The sequence below is a fragment of the Canis aureus genome, chromosome 1 (assembly GCF_053574225.1).
Source record: "Canis aureus isolate CA01 chromosome 1, VMU_Caureus_v.1.0, whole genome shotgun sequence".
Lineage (NCBI taxonomy): Eukaryota > Metazoa > Chordata > Mammalia > Carnivora > Canidae > Canis > Canis aureus.
Genome location: NC_135611.1, coordinates 94,108,101 through 94,126,363, shown reverse-complemented (window position 1 = coordinate 94,126,363; position 18,263 = coordinate 94,108,101). Strand labels below are relative to the sequence as shown.

The 18,263-nt window shown below is 33.0% G+C and overlaps 1 protein-coding gene across 5 annotated transcripts in view; it reads right to left on the bottom strand.

Moving 5' to 3' along the window:
- Nucleotides 1-1,032: 1,032 nt before the first annotated feature.
- The window catches only part of JAK2 (Janus kinase 2), a 117,893-nt gene continuing 100,662 nt past the window's right edge, over nt 1,033-18,263 (bottom strand). For 4 of the 5 annotated variants that reach the window (XM_077909306.1, XM_077909297.1, XM_077909313.1 and 1 more), the window contains 9 exons: nt 17,233-17,384; nt 16,943-17,093; nt 15,968-16,104; nt 13,095-13,284; nt 12,373-12,497; nt 12,028-12,200; nt 6,759-6,876; nt 4,717-4,830; nt 1,033-4,273 (listed from right to left, as the gene is read on the bottom strand). In XM_077909306.1, coding sequence (XP_077765432.1) covers nt 4,166-4,273; nt 4,717-4,830; nt 6,759-6,876; nt 12,028-12,200; nt 12,373-12,497; nt 13,095-13,284; nt 15,968-16,104; nt 16,943-17,093; nt 17,233-17,384 — 1,268 coding nt within the window. In that variant the 3' untranslated portion in view covers nt 1,033-4,165. The other variant, XM_077909322.1, reaches the window with a different exon arrangement.

Genomic DNA, 18,263 nt, shown 5'->3' with positions numbered 1-18,263 from the left:
ATGTTACCAAGGACATAAAATAACTTTGTTTGAATATACTTAAAATTTGGAATGGCTCATGGCTACAGCAACCTTAAAACTATCATTATGCAGAGGAAGAAAGCATTATGTATATTTCAAGGAGTCAAAAAAGAAAATTTCAAGTAGATATTTTCATGATTGAGTGTCTTGAGTGTTAGGTTTCTTTCTCATTGTTTCCATTTTCTTTACTATGATTTCCTTAATCTCTAATATTTCCTGACTCACAATCTTGTACTACATGCTACCAGACAATTCATACTGAGATCCATACATATTGTAAGCATTTAAAAGAACCTAAACTAAAAAATAAAAGATAAAAGAACCTAAACTTTTCATTAAAAATACTATCCATTTAATTATCTTTGTGTGTGTGTGTAAAAGGCATCTAAATATTTTCATCTATGTAAACAACTGTACTTGAAAGGATAATTGATCAAAAAAATCTATTGCATACTTTCATTTATACTTCTTGCACTTGTTCATGCAGCCTTCTCAGCTGCCTGCTGTCTCCGTAATACCTGCTATGCCATTTTTATCTTACCACCTTGCTCTATTGATTATTTAAAAGCTAAGCTTCTGCCTCTCCATACTGCTCAAAGCTGACCTGCTTGACCTCAATATATAACATCTATAGGCATGCTTCCCAGGCAAGTATTAAAATTAAAACCATTTACAAAATCTAAGAATATGGATACTGGAACAGAGACTCAAAGTTCTTCTAATGCTCTCAGATTATAAACCTGCTAGACTTACTTGCAAAAATAAGATATTAAGCAATTTGCTATACAAAGAAAGGACTTATGATGGAATAATGATCATTAGCAACTTTTACTACCATATTAATAAAGACTGGTGTTTCAGTTGCAGATAAGGCATTTCCTTATAAATCTGTTAGACTGAAAAAGAACAGTATTTTCAGGGCCTGCACTAACAAGTAATCCCATATGGCATAGTACAATAGAAATTAACTTAATTTAAAAAAAATACTGTAATAAAGTAAAACAAAATTGGTAAGATTACAAAACCAAATATTTTAATATTTAGGATTTAATGTGCATTTTACTAAAAATTTGACTCATGAAAAGTTAAAGACTGTATGATATGCATTTTACAAGAATTTGATTAATAGAGTTTTAAAAGTCTCTTCATCATTCTGAGATCTAAGTGTTACTGTCAGCATCATGAAACACTTAGTGCTAATTATCTTGAAATTACATAGAACCAACCCAAATCTGAGTAAACGTCAAGTATTTTCTCAGATCCATACTTTGATATTTTTTCTTAAATAAAATGAAGCTTATCACATATAACCTAGTCTTTTGTTTGGATAATCCTGCTGACTTATACTTACTGTTATTATTTATTTTAATACAGCAAACTGAAAGACCTGTAATAAGTTATACTAAAAAATTAGAAAAAACTTTCATTAGAAATAATTTAAATACCAGGATGGAGTAGATACAGCAATGTTCCTAAAGAGCACAGAGTAGCTGTTACTCTTAGGAAGCACTTCTTTAAAAAATCAAAAGTTTACTATTACAAATGGTTTTCTCTGCATCTCCCTCAATCAGTGTGTATAACCTCTACTTCCTTGGTTAGGTGACAATACAAAAGAAAATAACTTCTGAATATTTATTATACCAATATTTCAATTTTGTGGACACATGCTGAAGGCACAATAAAGAAAATAACACAGTCTCAATAAACTGACCACATAATGCCACTCCCACAGAGAATGGCTCCCCAGATATAGAACTGTAGATATTTTCTTATGTCTACTCCACGATAAAAGTAAATAAAATTTAAATATCAGAAGTTATATTTGTGATAAAAATTTCACTTGAATTTAAAGCAGAATCTTAAGTTGAAAGAAAGCACTCTTACACAACAAATTACAGTGCTACTGGCAGCATATATATAGGTAACATAAAAAAGTGACTATTTCCCAAAGTAAGTTGCCATGGATATAGGAAATTATTTAAAGACTGTATAACTTAATAGACTGAAATATTTACAGAATTAACAGAATTCTAAGAAAATCTTTACCCTCATTTCTAAAGAATACTAATTTGAAGAAACACCTGGCATTAAGTGGTACAATAATTACTTACCTAGTTCTTGTGCAGAACCAACTAAACAGCTGCAGGTTAACTTCTTTTTACGTACAGTCAGAATAAAAATTTAAAGCACTGCATATCTTCAATGAATTCTCTTGCACACTTAAGAATTTTACAATAAGGTGGCCACCACCCCACTCAAAAAACTTCAGAATGTTTATGTGGGATTATCTTCCCTAAACTAAAAACTGAAGCCTTAAGTAAAGGCTTAAGGAAAAAAATTTAAGCAATTGGTTAATACCTTTGTTTTTAAAAACAATGTAATAAACCTTGAAAAATCTGCTTTTAAGTACTTAAGTTTTTGAAATCAAGCATATTGTATTGATATGCTACTTTGATTTGAAAAGTAGCAGCACGGAAGATCTCTTAATTGCATTACGTATACAGATCTTTGAGGAATCTATAAATTAAATAAAAATTATATTCAACTTTCATCAAAATATCAGAAATCTTTTAAAATCTAATATACTACTATACTACTGTTTTAGAGGTTTTCTGCATTCGGTAACTACTAAAATGCTTTAAAAGTAATGTGTAAAAAGCATTTCTTCCCTTTCTTTCCTTCCACGAAGAAAATTTCAAAATTTATCTGTGAGGCATTTTTTCTTATATAATTTGCATTTAAAAGCCGGCTCCAAAAAAATAGATAATCAAAAGTCTTAAGTTTAAAAAGATAGCATATACCACTGAAAATAAAGAACCTATTTTCTTTTTAACTGAAATACTAAGTGCTTTAAACTTTGTATAAATAACACACACCCCGTATTTTAGGTATGGCTTCCATGTTGGAATAGCACTAAAACAAAGGACAGTAACAACAAACATGTTTTATACTTAATTGAAAATATGTAACTCTCATTCATCTTAAAGATATACATTATGAATTTTCTACTGGCATTCTTGGATAAAATTAACAAGCATACTTTTTCACCAATTTATTCTCATTTCTCCCTTGTATATGAGAATCTCTAACAAAAGGAATTCTCTTCTATGACTGCAAGAGATTTCTGAAACTCCTAAAATATATATTCTTTAGAAAAAATATTCGTAACCTATTATCTACCTTATACATTTAAAAAACAATCTGTTTTATGGCTTACGCTTAAATTTAATGCATGACCAAAGGTCCCAGGGATTGAAGAATCCTATTATAGCAGCCAGCAGCTAAATGGATGACAATATTGGTAGCATTCATAATCTCAAAATTTTAAAAGAAAACTTTCACTATAGTCTTAGAAAATTTTGGAGATAGTTCTATTCTAAAAACATACTCCTCACAAACAGATACAAGGGAGACAAATAAGAAAATAGATTGTGTTATATCTTTGTAAACTTGTTTCATTTCAAAATGTATTCTTTAGGGTCAGGGGAATTTCCTATACAAATGAAACTAAACATTTGTTCCCTTTACTTTGAAAAATATTTACAGTACATAGAACTACAAGCTAAAGTGTACATCTGCTTATATTGCTGGCCAGTGATACAAATGAAGGAGAACACAAAGGTGCTTATTCAATTATCTGAGCATCGTAATTTGTATAGTGACATTATTTTAGATCAACTATGGAAAAATTAGGAACATTATTAATGAATACCAGCCCTTGTATAAAACATCACACAAGATGCCACAGTATTATACATTCACTATGGTAAAAACTATACATACATATTCTGTGCATCCTCAACATTGTAAAATTTACATTACAATTTTTTCATCTCCTAAAATTCTGAGTTGAAAAAAGTCTATTTTTTTCTTTTGCCAAAGAAAAGTGATGTTAACTGATTAGGTTTGTGAAAATTTTTACAAAATTCTTTGTTAAGGACTTTTCATCAATTTATCTTTTACTGATGTCCTCATGAAGAAAAACTCACTAAACTTTCAAAGTTTTGGACAGATACTTCCACATCTTTGCTAGCTAGCGTCATGATACACGGAACAATGGTGTATGTAATAATAGTCCACAGTCATGTGAAATATGAAACTGTTCTGTAAGTCTATTTTGGTCTCAGAGTGAAGTTCGTGTCCTTCATCCAGCCATGTTGTCCCTTATCTGATCCACTCGAAGAGCTAGGTCTCTGAAAGAGGGCCGCTGATTCACATTATTATTCCAGCATTCTGTCATGATCAAATAAATCTATAAAAGAGAAAACTAAAATTACAATGAACACAAAGTGCCATATTTTTTTTTTTTTTAAAGATTTTGTTTATTCATGAGAGAGACACACAGAGAGGCAGAGACACAGGCAGAGGGAGAAGCAGGTTCCATGCAGGGAGCCCGACCTGGGACTCGATCTTGTGTCTCCAAGATCACACCCTGGGCTGAAGGCAGCGCTAAACTGCTGAGCCACCCAGGCTGCCCAAAGTGCCATCTTTTAATTGGTGGAAGACATGAATTGAGAACTCCCACTTAATTTTCCTCTGTAGGCAAATGTCCTGGCTAAGCCTACACCCACCGTCATATGATTACACTATTTATTTACGCTTAGCAAAGTAAATGTCATAAAGTGATCATCTTTATGTAAAAAGGAAAATAAAAACACCTAGTGAATGTGGATAAAGAATGGATTTTTTTGTTACCTCATCTGGGCATCCATCTGGTCTTGGTAATCTTCCATTATTCTTTAGGAGTTCTATCAAATGAAACACAATCATCTGTCCTTGCTTGTCGTTGCCAATCATACGCATAAATTCCTGTAATACAAACCCACTTTTCAAAGAGGTCTCTTTTTTTAGGTATATTTAATTTGAACCAGCTTTCCCAACTTCTAGTAAATGTGAAAAATTCTGTATATGTAGGTTTTCTTACATGTTTGAGAACTTTTAAAAAACTATTCTGAGGATTAAAACTTTTTTTTTTTTTTAAGATTTTATTTAGTTATTCATGAGAGACACAGACACAGGCAAAGGGAGAGGCAGGCTCCATTCCATGCAGGGAGCCTGACATGGGACTCAATCCCAGGTCTCCAGGACCACACCCTGGACTGAAGGTGGCGCTAAACTGCTGAGCCACCCACCGGAGCTGCCTTATTAAAACCTTTTCAATCTAATTTCAGAAAAGACCACTGAATGTGGAACCTCTATCATGCCACTTCTGTAACTATGATATACTTGGCACAAATTCCCTGGGAAGGGTCCAAAATGAGTGAACGCAGACATATTTGGTTTTTTTTTATTGTTGTTTTAACGCATTACATTTCAGCTGAAATAAAATGTTGACTATAAAAGAGGACATAATAAAAAGAAAATGCAGAATGCATATTTAAGCATAAATGAAATGGAGGGAAGATGTTCGTATGTTAAAAGTTCCTACAATTTAAGTCTTAACTATAAGCTAAAGAAATATTTATGATAAACACATCACTTATTTATAGTTATTATAGAGAGCTCTTATAAGCAGGTAAGAAAAATTATGAATATAAAAATGGGCAAAGCACATAATGCATATACTCACTTCCAATGTCCAATAAATATGTACTCAGTCACACTAATAGAAATACAAATTAAAATCAAATAAATATAACTTCTATCAATTGGACAAAACCACATAAACATATAATGGCCAATACTGGCAAATGATCAAATGTATACTCTTATGCACTCCATTGAGAGTACAATCTGGTACAACTCTTCTTGAAAGAATTTTAAAATAATCAAAAACCCTGAAAAGAGTTCATAATCTTTTACCTATAATTACACTTCTATTCTAAGGTGACAAGAGATACAAACATTTATATAAAAGGATGTTCACTATGTTCATTGAAGTATTACTTAAAATTAAGACTGAAAAAGAGAAAAAAAATTTCCAGAAATTTTATCCTTATGATAAAATGATACCCAGAAGTTAGAAATCAAATTTAAGTAAATATTTACTAATATAGGTAAATATCCATGCTATAGTACTTCATGAAAAAGTAGGATAGCAAACTGTACAGTATGACCTTTATTTTATAAAAGAAATATATTTGATAAAATTTCAGTTTCATATATAAAATTTTTAAAAGCCTGGAAGAAAACATACAATATTAAAAAGGTTATCTTAAGAAGATGAATTAGAGATGGTTTATTTTCTTTTTCATGGTTTCCTTTTTTAAAAAATTATAGAATAGGGAAAATTATTTTTAAGTGTTTAACTCAATAATTTCTAGAGTGAATAAATTTATTAGCTTTACTAAAAATCATTTAAAGAGACTATACAGGGGCAGCCCGCGTGGCTCAGCGGTTTAGCACAGCCTTCAGACCAGGGCCTGATCCTGGAGACCCAGGATCGAGTCCCACCCACGTCAGGCTCCCTGCATGGAGCCTGCTTCTACTTCTGCCTGTGTCTTTGCCTCTCTTACTCTCTCTCTGTCTCTCATGAATAAATAAATAAAATATTTAATTTTTTTTAAAAAGAGAGACTATACACTCCCCTCCCCTCCCTTTCCTTTATTTACTTATTTATTTCCTCTCCAACCCACTCCCTCTCAAAAATGCAAGTCAATGAATGAGTTTAGGGCTACTTTGTTGGATGTTGTCTTATAAATAAGCAATAAGAAGCTCTAAAATGAGTCCTAAACTTATTATTCTTCAGAAAAAGGTTTTCTCATGTTAAGAAAAAAGTAAATAAAAAGCCTACTAACCGCTGGTGGACTTTTACTCTTCTCAATATATGTGAAAAGTTCATATAGAACCACTCCAAAGCTCCAGACATCTGAAGCCACAGAAAACTTGCTCTCTGTCAATGATTCTGGAGCATACCTGTAATATACAAAAAGCATTTATAAGACAGTTATTTGAATTCTAATAGTTGTGGTGACAGATGGTAGCTACACTTGTGGTGAACATATAGACTGTTTGAATCACGATGCTGTACACTTGAAACTAATGTGACATGTATCAACTATACTTTATTAAAAAAAAAGTTACTTGATATGCCAACTCTTTTTACCACAAAATCATTGGATTAAAAAAATAGGGTGTACAGAAAAGAGTTAACAGAAGCAGGCCTGAGGCTGCCACCCTCACAAACCTTGCTTGCAATGTGGACAACTGACTGTTGCCTGGGAACTTAGATTTCAGAAGGGTTGCCTAAAATGCTAGAGTGGCTCACTGGGCCAAAACTGTTTCTGCAAACAATATGGTTCATAATCAACACCCCTGCTTTCTTTCTGGGAGTCTGAAATTTTGGTACATGCCAGGTAGAAAACGTGCTGTCAGGATTCACTGCTGGGAGAATTAAATGTTGTCCCATGAGACTTTTCTGGGAGAGGATCCTTGGAAGCTTGTGCTTGGTTTCCTCCAGGTTTTGCTCCAAATGGCTTTTCCCTTCACTGATTTTGCTTTATATCCTTTCTCTGAAATGAACCATAGCCATGAGTAGACTGCAGAGACCTAGGAGTCCTCCCAGTGAATCATCAGACCTGAGGGTAGTCTTGAGAATCTTTGGCACACAAAAATAACCAAATCCAAAAAAAATTATTTTTGGATTTATAAGTGACACCAGAGTTAACTGCAAAGTACCTTCCAGGAACTGAAATTTAAAGGAAAAAAAAAAAAAGATGCTCTTTGCAAATTAAAGCTTTAAATGAATCGAGATAAGTCTCCCAGAGGGGAAAAAAAATATGGCTTTTAAACTGGAACAAGACTTGAAGCTATAAACAAAAAAGAAAGAACCTGTTAATCAGAAGGAGGGTTATGACAGGAAACACAGAAAATAGAAAGTCATAGGGGGAAACGATGTCATTGTCTCCTCAAGTATCCACACTATCCAAGGGAGGATTCTGGCTAATGGACTGTGAATGTTATGGTTCTATCGCTAAGTTTATCCCTATTTACAGAGGATGGTGACAAAGATCTGTTTTAGACTAATGAGATTAAACATGTGAATTATATTAATTTAATCTCTCCTTCAAAATCCAATTTAAGTTTCCTCACTTCCATAGATCATTCTCTGCTACTCAAGGTCTTAATGACCTCATGATACTGAACTTCTCATTTATTACTGTTCATACTATACAGTTAACCATACTATTTTTACATTTAGTTTTAAATAATTTTTCATATAATTATTTTTAAACATATGTTAGTTTTATCTCACAAATGGAATATAACCTTCTTCTATTCCCCCAACGCTTGCAAAACAGTCTCTTCCTCCAGTTTTCAATGAAAGCACGGTCTACAATTTCCCCCCTTCATCTTCAAGGCTGGTTTTCTCTCTCCCACATAAAGATAAATACAAATCAAAAAAGAAAAAAAATAATTCTGTTAAAAATGAGAGAAAAGACTCTTCCCCCTCTCAGAGCATTTACTTTAGAAAACTCATCACTGCTAATTTTCTCTTTGAAATGTACATAAATTTTTTTAAAAAGCTTTTGCTTATAAGCATCTTGCCAGCTTTGTGATCCAAGAATGTCTTTCTCAAGAATCATCTATCCAGGGCAGTCTCGGTGGCCCAGTGGTTTCACACCGCCTTCAGCCCGGGGCGTGATCCTGGAGACCCGGGATCGAGTCCCACATCAGGCTCCCTGCATGGAGCCTGCTTCTCCCTCTGCCTGTGTCTCTGCCTCTCTCTTTCTCTCTGTGTCTGTCATGAATAAATAAATAAAATCTTAAAAAAAAAGAATCATCTATCCAGAAAGGTATGATGGCTAAATTTCATGGATAAGAATTGTATGCATTCCCTTTCATACTTCAGATTTGGAGTTCATTATTCAATTTATTAGTTAAAAACTTTTTTTTTTTTAAAGTAGGCTCCACACTGGAGCCCAACACAGGGCTTGAACTCATGACCCTGAGATCAAGACCCGATTTGAGCTCAAGAGTCAAACAATCAGCTGAACCACCCAGGTGCCCCCAGTGAAAACCTATTTTATCAACTCATATTCTTAATTATTTATACAAAATTTAGTCAGCCTCATTTCATTATATAAAACATTTAATAGTTATTAATATGAAAATAAAGCCATATGCCAGCTGCCTATCTGATTAGTTTTTAGCAGTACATAAATACACAGGAAAACTTTGATCATGATAAAAAATCTTATTTCTGATTTTTGTACTAACTCCTAATGATTCTCCAAAGTCAAAAATCAGAGTTTGATATATACCTCTCCCCAACACATTTACCGAAGGAATACTAGACCTTTTACCATATACCTTATTTCATGTGTTACAATCTTAGCTACATTTTATTCTGTATTATTTACTGTAAACTAAGTAATGAGAAATGATTTTCATAACAATATAAAATTAATTATACTAAGTATGTATCATCTGGAACTTATCTTGACTGTCCTTGCAATTTCCAGAAACAGAGGGCCCAAAGCTTACATAATTTAGGAGCTTTCTTTATAACAAAAAATACAATATTAGGTATGAAACTAAATATTTAAAATGAGAAATGAAGGAATCCTAAAAGAAAGGTGGTCTGGTGAATATGCTTTGTTAGCTTTGTTACAAACATGCCTCTCTCTGTACATGTGCTCTGCAAAGTGTTTTTTAATTTTGATTTTACAACTTCACAATTTTAATACTTACTTCAACTGAAAAATGAAGTCAGACTTTGGAAAAACTTTTGGTATACTTCCCAGAAATTGAGAAAAGGAATGACTCTAGAGACTTCTCTTTTGAAAATCTAGTGGTTTTTCAATAAAAATGAAAAAAGAATGGATCTAATGAAACTGCCAGCTAACAGATAAATTTTAATGGTACATCACTATATTTTTCTTGTTGCTTATCTCATAAAGACTCACAAAAATGAGTACTCTTATAACAAAACTCCTTCCATTCCTATCTACTTATTATACAAACAAGTTTTCTCCCTCCTAATGGAATGCCTTTCTTCTTCTCTAACCTGGTAAACTATTAATCAATAGTTGAAATGTCATTTCTTAGTTGTGCGTTTCTGTAATTTAAACCCTCAACAGATTTGTATTCTTATGTTTTCCTACCATCTTCTTCATTACACTTATACATTTCATTGCAATGATTTGATCATGCATTTGATTTTTCCTAAACTATGAGCTCCTAAAGGGAAGGGATAATGAGTAGTAGACCTGTTAGCTGAATATGCTTGCCACATCAAGCTCTTCTTTAGTTTGGTCTTCCTAATAACTAGTCGCAGTTGCTTCCCCCTTCCTCCTCCCATATTGACCTTATCTTCATACCCCAGTTCTTTGAATGGTGCTTCAAAGAGTAGGTAGGTACTTAATAAGTTTTTATTTAAGTGTATTCATTAAGTATGCCCAAATCACTGGAAATTCACAGAGCTAAGCTTTATGGATTTCTAGTTAATTCCATTTAACTTCTTTAGTTTCTCATTCTGGGAAAAAAAAAAAGAATGAAATTCATGCATCACTGGGGAACATAACCGAAGTAGATAGTTAAATTAAGTTTCAAGGAGTCTTATTTTCTAGTTTCACCTATCCTAAAAACAATCAGATGACAGTAATGCTACTGATTATCACCAGGATGTTCCTTCAAAGTGTTTTTGTTATGAAAAATTTCAAACACATAGAAATTAAGAGAACAATAAGCAACCATGTACAACATGTCACCTAGTTAAATCTTTGCCTGCCTTGTTTTATGGACTATTCCCCATCTCCACCCCACTGGATTTATAGGAAGCGAATTCTGGACATGACAGTATTTCAATGATAATTATTTCAGTATGCACCTCTATAAAAGATAAGGACTTTTCTGTAAAACATTCACAATATCATTATATATTACTCTTCTGTGTAAATAATCCATTTGTTCAAATCATGTTCTAAATCAACGAAATCGGACTTCATTTTTCAGTTGAAGTAAGTATATTAAAATTGTGAAATTGTAAAATCAAAATTAAATCATTGGTGCTTTCTTACCTAATTTAGACTAACAATTTGTAATAGCTGGGATCAGTTGTAAACCTCACAGATATATTAAAATAAAGATAACTATCATATATGGATGATCAATGAACTTAAGAGTAGCTGAATAATTTCTAATAATTCTGATGAATCTAAAATATTTAAAAATTGACAGTTATAAGTAAGACATACTTAAATAAAATTCATCCCTTAACACTAACATCTGATTTAAACAACATAATCTTAATAGTATTATTTCAGCAGATGAATAAACCAGAATTAAAGTCTATTTGGAGTGTATCCCAAGTTGAAATGTTTAAATAGAATTTCAGCAATTCATTTCTATAAAACAAAATGTACCATAAATGAATAAAAAAGAAGACCTTGCATCAAAGCACAAACCAATAAAAACAATGTATCCCACATAAAAAAACTAGGTTTGTATGTTCCTTGCAACTCACAATTTCAACTGAAGATCAAAAATTATTGTTAGCTTCAAATTGCTATAAAATGTTCATTTAGGGGCACCTGGGTAGCTCAGTGGTTGAGTATCTGCCTTTGGCTCAATGATCCCGGAGTCCTGGGATCAAGTCCCAAATCGGGCTCCCCACAGGGAGCCTGCTTCTCGTCTCCCTCTGCCTAGGTCTCTGTGTCTCTCATGAATAAATAAATAAAATCTTAAAAAAAAAAAAAAAAAAAAAGCTCATTTAATGCCAGATTAAATCACCATTATGGTTAAGAAAGCTTAAAAGCCCAAATTTTGAGAACAGACTGTGTGGATTTGAATCCTAATTCTACCATTTACTGGTCATACGACCTTGAGCAAGCTATTTAACCTGTGTACACTTCAGTTCCCTCACACTCAAAATAGAATAACACATGTTCTCAAGGCTTGTTATAAAGATTAGATGAGATAATCCATGAAATGCATTTTAGCCCAAAGCAAGCATGATAAACTTGTGCTATGATTATAAATATATAAATGACAAACTGTTAATAAAAATAAAAGTTTGAAGTTTGTGCTCTAGAATTTTATTTTATTGCACTAAAATATACTCACCAGAATATGGGACTTTCACCAGGTTCTTTCACTTTGTAGTATTCTTTGTCTTGTGGCAAGACTTTGGTTAACCCAAAATCTCCAATTTTAACCCTGTTTTCATTCTCCACCAATATATTCCTTGTTGCCAGATCCCTGTGTATATACCTTTTTGTACCAAGATACTCCATGCCCTATTGATAAAACGACATTTTTATTTCAGCTAAGTTTTATAAACATAAACAATTTAAATGGTCTTTCCTCTATAAGCTTCCTTCATTATCTAAGAAAAACTCTAGGGGACTTTGTAACAATTACTTCAGCATGTTCTTTTCATTTACAACAAGTAGCCAGGATATTAAGTACCTTGCATATCTGAGATGTATACTGCAGAAGTTTTTTATGATCTATTCGTTCTTTATGTTTTTGGAGGTAGTCTCGTAAACTTCCATATGGTAAATATTCCATAATTAATCTTAGATTACGCCGGCCTTTTAACACACAAATGGGAATACAATGTTTTACTTTGCCATACTTTACTGATAAAATATTAGAAAATAATCATACATAAATGACTTAAAGATATATATAATCTCTAAGATGACAAAACTTGATTCTAAATTAAGGGATGTAATAGTTAAGAACACAGGCTTTTTGAATAAAAAAGTTTTGAAAAGAAGCTAAAAAAATAGTTATGGCTTAATCTCATGTAACCCTTTATGCAAACCCAGATAAGCTGATGAGAAAATTTCCTTTTTCCTCATCTGTACTGAACAAAAAGTATCTAATTTAAAAAATATTTTCATAGAAAATGAGAGCAAAGACAATTTGTTTATTTAAAAATGATAGTCTCTTGGTAAGCTTAAGCATGGTAACCACCATCTGTGGTGAAAAGAATGAATAACCAGGAGCCAAACACTTCTTGTAGTTCTAGCCCACTGTCACCAAGCACAATCTCCAGTCACCTAAATGCTTCTCTCCTCAGGCACAGGCATGTAAGTCCAGACCTTGAGACATTTTATGTTTCCATTATCCAGGATGCCAAGAACGTACCTTGCATTCAAAATAGGTTTCAATGGGCAACATACCAGCACTGTAGCACACTCCCTTGTACTTTACAATGTTGTCATGCTGCAGGGATTTAAGGATTTCAATTTCCCTCTCAAAGTCTCTCAGGTGCTCTTCAGTACTGTGCTGGAGCTTCTTCACAGCTACCACCTCCCCAGTGTTGTCTTGTAGAGGGTCATATCGGCACATCTCCACACTGCCAAAATTACCCTAAACAACACATCACATTAGGCTAGAAATCTCAAGTCTTATAGACAAATTACTAATAAATTCTAATTATACAGACAATTCTGTATACAGCAGCTAAAATTAGCAGATGTAACTCTAAGGTTACATTAGGCAATTTTCAGAATAAGAAAAGGAAATAACACTTCAACAGGTAGATAGTAAACCTATATATTTAATTTCTTCAAGAGAAATTACAGGCTGGAGTATAAACAATTTCAAAAAAGCATTTAAACAAATCATGAACATGAATTATTAAAATAGCCCAAGAGACAGGCCAGGGAATTCTTAAATCTCTATCTTTAACTTCCAAAAAGATCTTTGCTTCTTCACAATATACCCTTTGATATCACTGACAGTGAGCTGAATAGAACAAGGAAGGGTCTGTTATGGACTGAATGTCTGTGTTCCCCCAAAATTCCTATGATAAAACCTTAACCCCCAAAGTGAGTGTATTCGAAGATAGGACCTATAAAGAGGTGATAAAGCTGAAATGAGATCATAAAGGTGAGGCCTTATTCTGATATGGCTGGTGCCTTTATAAGAAAAAGAAAAGACACCAGAGCTCTCTGCCATGTGAAGACAGAACCAAGAAAGTGGTCATATGGAAGCCAAGAAGAGAGTCCTCACTAGAAACTGAACACTGCCAGCACTTAACCTTAGCCTTCAGCCCTCAGAACTAGGAGAAATAAACTTCTATTGTTCAGGCCTCCAGTGATGGTATTTTGTTATGGTTGATTTATTTGCTCAAGAAAAGAAGAAATGTTTATTAGCCTATGGGGATGGTCACACATTTTTTTAAAGGTCAGTCTTTAACAAAATCTATTTTTTAATTTAAAACTTACTGTCTATATACTTTTCTTAAAAGTAGAATTAGCAGTTCAAGGAATATGGACATTTCAAAGGCCCCTGATACCTGCTGCAACAGAAGTTCTCCTGAAGGAAGTTCTCCTGAAGGAATCTCTGATTTAAGTTCAAATAAGCAGTGGAAAAAATGTCAATTTTATCATATTCCTGCCAACACTAAACACTAATTTTTCTAAATCTTTGTCAGTTTGATAGGCACAAATCAATCTCACTGTTTTAATTTAGAATACCTCTATTTTCTTTTGAAGAAGATAAAGGCAAACACTAAGAGTGAAGAAATAGATTTAGGACAGGAAACCAGAAGGGAATGAAAATACTTGGAATGGGCACCACAGGAGAAATCAAATCCTAGAGAAAAAAAGAACTACCAATTAAGAGAGTCCTGAATGCCAGCCAATGTTGGAAATCAATTTGCAATGAAGACAAACATTTATATCTGATTGTTTTTTCACAGTGTTTGAGAGATGAAAACACAAATAGAAAAAAAAATAATTCAGAATTCTAGTGTTCCTACACTAGGAAACAAGGAAAGTAAAAGAGATAATCAAGGGAGGGAAGGTGATAGAATGTGGATACGAGTGAGTGGAAGCAGAGTTTCAATGGTCTACCAGGAGGTCTACCTAGGCTGGAAAAGGAGAGCTGAATCTAGAAGGTAGCTAGTAGGGTTCAGGAAGAAGAAAGGATCAAAGATGTAGTAATAAAGATATCAAAGAAGGATTTTTGTGTTGGAAAGAAACTAAAGATACAAAGTTATAGCCAGAGAGAGATTTCAGGGTCTGACATGTCATAAGGAAGATAATTATCAGAGATTACAGAATTCAAGGTGGTCAGTTAACACAGACACAGATTTAAGATAGAGAGGTTGAGGAATTTAAAATAATGGCAAGGTAAGATGAAGAGAATAATGGCAGTGTAAGGTGAAGATGAAAACAATGAGTAACAAAGTACTCAAGGAATGTGGAGCGTTGACCAAGATGCTGGCCAATGGTAAGGAGAGAATAATAACCATATTCACATAGGACTATTAATGATGCTTGAGAGTCTGATGTTTGAAGAGTAGTAGCAGCGAGTCCAGATCTGTGTGTCCCAGATCTGCACCATGAAGGAAGAGTAGAAGATTTTTAAAAATCCAGGTTTTAAACTGAAGTGAAAAGTAAAGAATGTAAGTATATGAGGGCACAAGTATAAAGATCACAAAAAAACTCATTTTAGAATTCAAATAGCATGGGGCAGCCTGGGTGGCTCAGCGCTTTAGCGCCGCCTTCAGCCCAGGGCCTGATCCTGGAGACCTGGGATCAAGTCCCACATCGGGCTCCCTGCGTGGAGCCTGCTTCTCCCTCTGCCTGTGTCTCTGCCTCTTTCTCTCTCTGTGTGTGTCTCTCATGAATGGGTGAATAAAATCTTAAAAAAAAAAAAAAAAAAAGAATTCAAATAGCAAAAGAAAGGTTTTGCAGTATTTTCTTAGCTCTTATGAGTATTAAAATACACCATTATTTCTGTTGGTTTAAAAAATACAGAAATAGAAAAGAATACAGAAATAATTTTAAGTACAAATTCATCCTTTGAATATTTTTACCACGCTGCTAATTGAAAAGAGTAAAGAACACAACATACCAAGAGCTGTTGTTTTTATAAAATGAAAGGCAACTTGAACTCATGACCCTGAGGATCAAGACCTGAGCTGAGATCAAGAGTTGAATGCTTAACTGACTGAGCCACTAAAGTGTCCCTAAAGCCTCTATTTTCTAAATAAAATGTTCTATGATTATATATTAACTACTTAAAAAACCTGACATCTTACCTTGCCAAGTTGCTGTAGAAATTTCAAGTGTCTCTCTTCAAACTGTGTAGGGTCTTGGTCTTCAAAAGCACCAGGAAACCCTAGGGCACCAATTCTCATATTTGGTAACATGTCATTTTCTGTTAATAGTTCATAATCTGGAGAAACAAAGTATATTACTACATTAGCTGGCAAATTACACTTTTATTCATGCTAACCAAAATAATCAGAATGAGTTAGAAATACTATGTACAAATGACACAGAAAAACTCTAATAGTTTAAGCTATGCTAACAAGGGTCTTTTTTTATTACCCATAATCTAACAGGCTTTCAAGAAAGACTTTTGCAAAGAATAATTGCCAAAATAGGCAGTTTTAGTATTTATAAAGTAAGATTATTTTGACTTTTGTGGTGAGAATGAAAAGTAGTATTGGAATAGGAAATACCTAGGGGTCAGACACATATACATTTAACTACATACTTTAAAGGACTGGACACACAAAAACAAGTTATTTTTGTTTATTAAACAATTTGTTTAAAAAATTTGTTTATGTTTAGAAAACCACTCAATTATAAAATACATAAGTAGTTTAAAAAAAGAAAAAATTGCTTCTAAAAAGTCAAATAAGCCAAAGAGACTTCTAGAGTATACTATTCATTAATTGGTAAACTAAAATCAGGTTATTGAAGAAGCCTTTGTTAAAAAGGAGAGACTGTTTAATCAAGACTAGAATATGTATAAAGTAGGAAAAGTCATGTGAACATAAGAGAGTCTAAAAGACATCAAGGTTCACTATATCATATTCCTGAAACGAATATAAATAACACTGTATGTTAACTAACTGGAATTAAAACTAAAAAAAAACAAAAACAAAAAACAGAAAACGACATCAAGGAACTTCTTAAGAGATTACAAAATTAGTAAAGATTTGTTAAATACAATAAAAATAGAAATATAGCTGGAAAATCAGTAAGACTATTCCACCAATACCTACCTGGAGTAAACAAACTATTAAGATCTCGTATGATGGCTCTGAAAGAAGGTCTAAAATCTGGTTCATAATCCATACAATTATTAATAAGATTTGCTAATTCTGTCCACTTTGGTGCAGGAAGTTGGTGTCTATCTTCATAAAACTGTAGCTTCTATAATTCAAGAACCAGATGAGAATGAACTATAAAATGTGATATCAAGCTTCTTTCTTAACATCAGACAGGCAAAAAAGATATCAAGTCATGCGAAAGAAAATTAAGAATTCTAACTTCACAGTCAATATAAACTTACTCTCTGAGAATCCAAAGCACTCAGAGGCTTATCTCCTCCACTGCAGATTTCCCACAAAGTGGTACCAAAACTCCATTTGTCTGTCGCCAAATTTAGATTTTTAGGATTTTCAATGCATTCAGGTGGTACCCATGGTATTCTCTCCTGAAGAACTTTTAAATGACAGGAACAAAGTATGATTAAATAGTTCCCACAAGTAAGTAATTATTTTATATGCAAATAATTTTAAAACTGATTTGAATAACTGGGTCTTTTGTTTGTTAGGGGTTGTGTGTTATGTGCACCATACAAGCTCATACACTTATGAGCTAGAAAGGACCTTTGAGAGCATCTAATTCATTATCTCTGCTTTAACAATGATAACACTAAAACCCATAAAGATTGAGTAATTTGCTCAAAGTCACAAAATTTGTTAGTAGCACAGTAAGAATTAGAATCTTATACAAATCTTGGATCGACTAAACTTCTTTCCATTAAACCATCATGTCTCAACTCGTTTCCTACTCTCTCTACCCCTTCCCTATGAGTTGTGCATTCAAAAAAATTTTTTTTCCCATAAAATTTGTCCTAAATTGTTTTTGCATTTTTTTTTTTTTTGGTATTTATTTACAATGTGTAAGTAACAAAGGCAATGTTGTCATTCTGAGCTGTTCTAATGATTAAACAGCAGTGGCGATTCTAACTTGTACATGAGAAAACAAGGACCACCAGGAAGATCAATGACTGAATTATACCAAGATACTACGAGTATGTAACTGATATAGGTAGTTTCCACTAAAATCATGGAGTCAAAAAAATAAAATAAAAATAAAAAATAAAAAAAATAAAATCATGGAATTTCCCAGGTAAGTTGTTATGGTCTTTGACCTCATCAGAAAACACTATTCAAAGGAAGGAGTGAGCAATTTTATTTATTTTTATTATTATTATTATTTTTTTAGGAGGGAGCAATTTTAAATCCACCTCTGGTAATCTGGCATACATACATAGACAAAACAAATAAAATGATATATAAGAGTGAAGGATAATCC